Source organism: Teleopsis dalmanni, chromosome 2, assembly GCF_002237135.1.
Source record: "Teleopsis dalmanni isolate 2A chromosome 2, ASM223713v2, whole genome shotgun sequence".
Classification (NCBI taxonomy): Eukaryota; Metazoa; Arthropoda; class Insecta; order Diptera; family Diopsidae; genus Teleopsis; species Teleopsis dalmanni.
Window position 1 is genome coordinate 43,107,225 of NC_051847.1, and position 8,728 is coordinate 43,115,952.

Genomic DNA, 8,728 nt, shown 5'->3' on the forward strand with positions numbered 1-8,728 from the left:
AAGATAGGATCCATACTGTCTTTCATTAAAGAAATCGGACTTGGAGAAATACTCTAACCCGACAAAGGGGCACAATAGATCTTTTAGGTCGCAGTGCACGATCCCTTACTCAATAATAATAATAAGTAAGGCATGCTAGATTATCGAGAAGAAACGTCATGGAAAGTAACTTCAGATTTCTAAGTGTCATGTTATATCTACAAATACTGACTACGTTGATATTTGAATAAAGAAAAGAAGTATATTTGACAATTGAACACATTGAAACAGACCTCTTAATCGAAGTTTTTGTTATTATTATTAAATAATAGGCTATGAATTCACCACGTCCTAAAAGATCTATTGTGCACCTAAAGTTCCAACTAAAACAATTCTAGACTATTTATAAATCTTGTAAACGGTGTGGGCTTAATTTTAGCTATTTGATTTGGGACTATAATCCTGCTTCCAAGGTAATCGAGTCTACGTCTTGCCGCCGCTAGGCAGTTGCATAGAATATGTTCTGATGTTTTCTTCTCCTCATGACAAAGTCGACAGGAGTCACTTTCTACCGCACCTATAATCTACATGTGATAATTAAGTCTACAGTATCCTGTAAGAAGTTCAGTGTAGATTTTAATGTCGTTTCTGCTAAGGCCAAGAATAGCATCAAGTTTGAAGTGTTCAGGATCAATGAGTACTCTTGACTGTCGTATGCCTGTTTGGACTCTCCAGTGTTGTTTCTCCCATTCACATAATAAGTTAATAATAAGTCCCAGACCAACTTTGATCGGAATGAAGATTTTGCTAAAAATTTTAGAGCTGGATTATGGTTAATGGCATAAGAAGAAAAGTTAAACTTTCATAACTCGAACTTCTATACTTGAATTTGCTATAACTTGAACTAAATAGAGTGCAATAGAGTTTAGAGATCAGATTACATACAATTATAGAAAAATTGTTTAGCTCGAAGTGTCTGTAAGTGGAATCTTTCAAAATAAGTTTGACCGTATAATCTTGGTATCATATTATGTCAACAAATACTGAGTGTGGGTATTATTTGGAATATGAACAAAACTATTATTTTGTGCGTTTTCCAATATATGGCAATATGGTTTCAAACTTCTATGCCGAAATTTATATAAATGATTATTAGATTATTGAGAAGAAATTGATTAGTAAAATCTTCATATTTTTTAGTACTATACAATGTCCATAAATTCAGAACACGGGTCATACTTGGACAATGAAATCAAGTATTATTTTTTCACCGGAAAAATGGCATTGAGTTGACAACATCCGATTATCAGGGTTGCCCTTTAATCGTTAATGTCCAACACATGCTTTGCTTTTGCTAGAAATATTTGCAGAAATTAATGAGTTATGATGTCTTAATCATAAACAACGCACATGCATTCGGTGAGGAACTATGAAACTTCGGGTAGAGTATCATTTTAATTTTCTGGTGTTATTGTAAGAAATAAATATTCAGACTTTTCAAGGATGAAATAACTTCTTAGTGTATTCTATTTAAAATATTATACAATCATTATTATAATAGTAATAGACAATACGAAAGGAATTAGGACTCACATAAGCCCAGTTCTAAGCGTGATAGAGGTTTAACTTCTGTACCTTTTCAAACGCATATGGTAAACAAATTGGTACTATTAAAAACTGTAAATATTTTATTAATATTGTATATTTAATTATATAATTAAATATATTATTTAATTATTAGTGTTGTATTATGTATATATAATATATTATTAATTATATAGAACATATTATATATTATTGTATAATATATTATTATACAATATATCAAATATTTTTATATAATATGTGTATATTTTTATTATATTATTATTAATATTTATTAATAGATAATAATTTATAGTTTATTAATTGTTATTAATAGTTAATAGTTGCAGTATACTTCAACTTTATCCTACATCTTTCTTCTAGGTCTTTTGGGCTTAGATGTAAAAGGTCACTAACTGAGTCTCCTGATTTAAGTCTATATGCAACATAGAGAAATAAATTATTTCTTTACAAAGAGAGCAAACATATACTATATCATATGCAATTTTATTTAAATCTTATAATATATATATATATATGACTTTTTACGTCACTCTCCATAAAACAATTCATTTTTAATATAAAATTAATATTTATTTGCAGATGTGAAAATGTTATGACATGTCCCATTAGGCCAATAGGGTCAGGCAATGAACACTGTCCTTATGATTGGCTTGCAGTGTACGATGGTCGTGATGAGCATTCGCCACTTATTGGAAAATTTTGTGGCCTTGGCAAATTTCCATTCAGCATAATTGGTAAGTGAAAAATTTTATAATTTTAAACAGTTTCGCATAATGTGCAATAAAGAATTCTGCCAAAAATTGCTTTGCATGCAGTCAGATAAAACTTAGGGCATTTAATGTTCAGCAATTACCGTCAAATTTCATTGAATTTCAGACAAATTCAATTTCACATATGCCGCATTGTTGCAGTGCGATAATACATGGAACGATGTGTCAAATGCAACAAAGAAATACACACAATAAAAACGCATTGACAGTAACATTTTGCAGTGGCGTTAAAGTCATATACGAGTACACTATCTGATTGCGACTTGCGGCCAGTAAAGGCCAAATATCGAATACTCGAATACTCATACCCATTCACATACGAATACACCATTTTCGTAGTCATAATCACACAGTCACAGTCCTACAGTTTCGAGTTTGCTTGCAGCCAGTGCTATACACAGCCACTTGAATCGTTTATGCTTGAACATCCTGTCGACATGTCACATTTTCAAATTGCATAACAAATGACTTTGTTGGCTCTGAGCGCGCTTAGTGCCGCTGCACATTTGCATTCATATAGGACCTCTATCATACCACTAACACACTACCGCTGTACCACTACCGCAGTCAGTCCACCATCGCTGCCAGTTCATAACTTTAATATGCATACAATGTAGCCATTAAAGGCATCTAAAGCCATACCCCATAATATCCTTTTAATCAAGTCCATCCCGCAGCATATAAGTGCATATGCAATTTAATTTGCATACGTGTTTGGTGTTGTTTTTTTTTTTGTATGTAAAAATTTGTGTAGATGTGCATATGTATGTATACTTTAGTATATATGTGACTTTATTTAATGGAGGTACAATTTAATCTGTTGAAGTGTACATTTGCTGTTTATGTAATTAATATTTATTAAATGTTCTGAAATTGATCAAATTTGTTTGTTGCACACTCCAACATGCGCTGTTCTACTTTATCTACTTTACTCCTCCCGCAACTCACTTATCTCTCTTGTTTATGCTATACACCATATAGGTACCTCACAGTATATGTATGTCGAATTTGTAACATCACCGGCGGGGCCATTGCTAAACACAGGATTTCATTTCAATGTTGGCAACTGGCCAGGACATGTCGAAACGGCAGGCATAAAGCATGGCATTTGCGATTGGCTGCTTAGTTCCGATTCACTTAAGGACAGTAGCGCGAGTGAAGGCATTTTCCTGAGTATTGCCCACTGGTATCCACCGAACACATCATGCAGTTATCACATTAAAGGACGAATAGGCGAAATAGTGCGTTTATATTTTCCAAGGTAAGTTGCAAACATTTGACAAGTAATTTACATAAATGGTTTATGCGTGTGTCTGGTAATTAAATTACTCACCGAAGTTGTGATATTTTTGGAAAACTTTGTTATGACAGTGTAACTAAATAATTTATTATTAATTTCATTTCAAAATTATTATATTATTATTATTATTATATTAATACATACACAAACACATATATATATATAATGCCATATTATTGTCAATGGTTTTCTTGAGTAACCACATCTTGCAGTTTAAAAACACATTTATATAAATGTATACTAGATATATATATATAAAGTATTAGACCATACCTCATTATTCGTATTATGTATAGTCCATTTTAAATTACATAGATTTTCAATAGTACTTATGTGGTTGGTTAGTAACAGAAAAGACTTTCCAGATGATATATGTTTTTGTTTATGTCAGTGAATGGAAGCGTCACTTTTTGGGAATGTTTTGTAGCAAGAAACACAGCACTTTAAATATTTCTATAATACTATAGATCTCATTCCAGTAATAATCCTTTAAAGAATCCAAAGAATGTTTGGAAGAGGTAAAGAGTTGATAAAGAGTTGATATGGCGCAATGTTCCCTTGTGAACGTACTGGAATGGAGAAGAAGAAAAAGAAGAAAGTGTTTATATTATAGTATTTTATAGTGGATGTGATAGTACTTTAACTCTTCGAGAGGACAAGACAGAGAATTTTACCTGGTTAATAGTATCATAGCCTTCCAAACAAAGTAGGCAAAATCTGTTGTCGGCGAGGCTACGACGAAATATGTGTTTGGTGCAAGTATGACAGATGCCCTGCGCTAATGCACATGCGAAATAGGCTACTAGGAATGTGTATTCTTACGGAAGAGGCAATAAAACTCTGTAAAGTAGGTTCTATACTACTTTTTATTGACGTAATAGGGCTTAAAGACCTACTCTAAGTCCAGAATGGGGTACAATAAACCCGACGGTCGCAGTGCCACATCCCCTAACAATAATAATAATTATAACAGATATACCAATTTTCATTTATCCATCTCTGAGCTAAGAAAACATATGTTCAAAAAGCGCTATATCTTTGAAGTTCGATTTTTCCATTAATAATTTTTATTCTGTTATTTTTTTTTTAAGTATTTCGAGTTCTTTAAGTTTATATTTTTTTAATTTAATTTTACTTTATTTTACTAATTTGTTTCAAACAGTTTTATACTATTTTATTTTAGATTTTTTTATTATTCGATTTATATTATTTTTGTCCATTTTACTTTAGTTGTTATTTTATTTTTGTTTTGATTTTATTTTCATTCCTTTTAGTAGATGTTTTCTTCTTTTTCATTTTATTTTCTATTCACATCACTTCAAGAATTTACGGTGCAATTTCTTAATAAAGCAGGATTTAAATCATTCAAAGGAGTGAAATCGTTTAAGACACTTTCCAATTTGCCTCGAGGACATAATAACCTCACAAAATAGTATAAAGGAATTGTGCTTTGATACAATTTAATTTAAGTGCAGGAAAATTTAAGCATTTTTGGAAGTACCGAACACATTTCTGCCTTCTAAGCATTTTAATGAAAATTTTAGCCAAGATTTATGTGACGTTTTAATTTAACCTGTCACTTAGTTGGGTTAAAATGGCGCGTTTTACTCCGGTCTTGGTTGCCTAGTCGCCTGCATTGCGGTCGCAGAGCAAAAGTAGTGCTTGTCTTGCTGGTAATAGTTGTGGTGGTGTTATGGAATTAGTGGAATTCTCCCAGTAAATATTCTCGGGGACGTTCCATATATTTCGTTGTAAATGTTAGTAGTTTTTGGTTGTTGCTAATTTATTGTAGTTACACAATAGTGTGGCAAGACCATTAGAAGTTTCGTGAGTACATGACTCTTTTTGGTACTAATTAAAATGTGTAGTCAAATTTAAAATATCCTGAATGACAGTTCTCTTGTCTGAAAGTGTATAGTAGATGTTTATGTACTTTAAAATGTTACTTAAATTAAATTGTATTTAACGAATTTTCGATACACTCTTATTTTCACTATATATATATAAATAATAATAAATATTACTCACAATTTTGTAAAACAATTAAAATAATACATATTTTAGAAATTAACTTAGTCTTTATTCCCCGAATGGATAAATTTCTTCAAAATAAGTTTGTTATGAAATGGTTAATATAATAACTCAATTCCATTTGAAGTACTTGTGATAATAATAATATAAACATAATTTTAACAATTCTACAATTATTGTTATATATAGAAGCAAGTGAACCATTAGATTTCATTGAATCTTATTTTGGTGTCCAAGCCTCCAGTCACTAGTTGTCCTCAATAGACTGAAGCTTTGAGACTGGAGCTCTGTCGCCATTATAGAACCATGCCCATTTTTGTTGCTGCAAGTTTCACGCTTTCAGTATATTGCTGCCATATCATTCTTACTGCTTAAACCCATATTCAACATCTTAAGTAAGTACAGTAAACTCTCACATCCATTTCCTAAGTGACAATATGTTCTGTGATCTCATCAACACCCTCAGGTACCATCGGCAGTACCAAGACTCACCGTCTTGGCTAGAAATATTATTATTATTTTTATTAATATGTGCCTCATATATGCTTATAACATATATGTATATATATATATATATATTTATATTAACTGTTCCTTCATTACTGTGTATATAATTTTTCACTATCTGTATATACTTTTTGTCTATTATGGAAATATAATAATAGCCTATAGAAATATAATAATAACAATATCAATAGATATTTGAAAAATTGCCGATCATATGTAGATTGTCACTTATTCGTTTCGTTTTGGAACCACCATAGGGTTATCAGAGTGGGGAATGTGTGTTTACTCACTCATAAAGTTTAAGTTATACATTAAATATATCATTTCATTCCATTCTGATAATGCAGAAATGCAACTAGTTTTCTAGATAACAGAAACAAAAAATTTAAAAGCAGAAAATGGTTAGTATATAAAACGAACCTGCCACATATATGATACCTGCCCTAACATACTGCTGTTGGAGAGGTGGACACTTTTCAAAAAGCTATAAAGATGCAGGCGTGGAAGAAACGATTAAGCACCTATTATTAATTGTTCGACACTCTTGAGATTTCTACTTTGATTTCCACCTTTATATATATATTGGCAGATGAGAATTTCTCCATCGACGATACACACAACTATCGACTTTTATAATATGTTATGTTTTTGATAGTTACAGTTCAACGCAATTTTAACAACAACTTTAATTTAGAATATTTCATTTTTGAGATATATTTTATTTTAAATATATCACTTATAATGTATAAAACAAATCGGTTTTTATAAAAGACATATAATATTTTCGAACAATTTAAATCACATCCACTGCTCAATGGCATAAGCCTTTTCTATCCACTTGTTCTAATCATCCTATTATCCGTCCCACTTTTTTTTCATTGTTTCAATTCCAGTGTTTTTAAATCAATCAATATTGAATCGAACCGTCTCTTGTTGAAATTCCCAATTTAATATTAAAGTATTTAAAATTCTTTCAAATATCAGAAATTCTGATATACATAAAGGTCTTTTTATTGAAAGTATAACTGAATTATTTTAGTCAGAAAAATGGATGGTCATACCAATAATTCTTGAGATCCGTTTAAAAGAATTCAAGCAATGTATGGAATATTAGCCAATATCTGTCCTATTATACTTTATGGTTAAAAAAGGGTTTTATAAAAAAATGGATTCAGATTTCGAAATTCTTCGAAGAGACGCACCTAGCGAAAGAAGTAAAGATACTAGTAAAGTTTCTACTTCATTAAAGAACAAGTCATAGGTCTATTCTAAGAGTGGATGAATGACTCTTCTATTTAAATCCGTTTAGTTAGTATTTAACTTAAGTTTGCGGAGGCGGTTAACTTAAGGCATCACACGAGTATGCTTATTACAATAGGTATAGATTGGTTGAGATTATAAAAAATACTTTACTTTCACATATAATTTAATAAAGGACATAAGTAATGTACCTATGATATTATTATTAACACTATAACCTATAATAATAAATTTGCATAAAATACAATGTCTATTCGTTTGCTGTATGATTCTTTATATATTTCTAATATATGAAAACTTTCTCTTGCTCTGTAAAGTCTTGGTAAGAACTCTTTTCCGTAGAGTCAAGAAAAAAATCTTCCGAAGGCAACAAGCTGCTAGTTCACGTCACCCACAAAGTCTCCTCCACTTTATTCCTATTTTCAACATTATTCGAAACATTAGAGAGTACGTGAATTTGGCACTGCGTGACTGTTAAGTTTAAAAGCGTCTAGACACTGTCGACGTTGTTCCGGGCAAAGTTTTGCGTCCAACCAATTTAAATTTATTTTTCTCCTCTTTTTTGAGGTTGCACTTGATATTTATTTGCAACATTTTCCAATTGCTGTCACATTTGTACAGTGCGAAATTGCTACTGCAAGTGCAGATTCCATTCTTTCGCAACGGAGTATCGAAGTTTCGCTTTACAAGCGCTCGCCTTAAAGATTCTTAAGGATTTGGCGGGGCTTTATGGTTAATGCGTGTGCATTTTTCGTTGTGCTCTGGTATTTTATTTTGTATTTCACTTTTCGTTGAAAGCATCTTGCAGCTCAGTTTCAAATTAAAATTGCTGAGTACTATTTTATGTCAAAGTATTGCTGCTGTAAACAGACGCAATACGAAGCAAACAAACCGCAACACAGATACATACCCGTGTCCTCTTCTTTCGAGCTCACCATTCGTTGGAAAATATTCTTGCGATTATTTCAAGTAAAAATTTCTTTTAATTTGTATTAATTAGTGAAACAAATTAAGCTTAATTTGTCTGGATTTAATGTGGTGAAGCTGCATTAAAAAGTAATCTTGAAAATTCTCGAAGTTTCTTTCACTATATTCAATGAACTTAAATTGAATGGAGAAAAGTGAACTAAAATTAAATACAAATTTAATTTTGCGGAAATTTCCATCACTTAAACATATTAATTTTATATATTAATTTAATATATTCTTAAATTCCAATAAAGTCACTAGTAATATGAATTGGTAATGAAATTTCTTAGCTCGGTTTAATTTC

General features: G+C 31.0%; 1 protein-coding gene across 1 annotated transcript in view; it reads left to right on the top strand.

Annotated features, from left to right (window-relative positions):
• The window catches only part of LOC119674394 (tolloid-like protein 1), a 24,778-nt gene extending 20,599 nt beyond the window's left edge, over nucleotides 1–4,179 (top strand). The window contains exons 3-5 of the mRNA XM_038085530.1: nucleotides 2,167–2,321; nucleotides 3,339–3,618; nucleotides 4,125–4,179. Coding sequence (XP_037941458.1) covers nucleotides 2,167–2,321; nucleotides 3,339–3,618; nucleotides 4,125–4,179 — 490 coding nt within the window. The remainder of the gene's footprint in view (nucleotides 1–2,166; nucleotides 2,322–3,338; nucleotides 3,619–4,124) is intronic.
• Nucleotides 4,180–8,728: the final 4,549 nt, after the last annotated feature.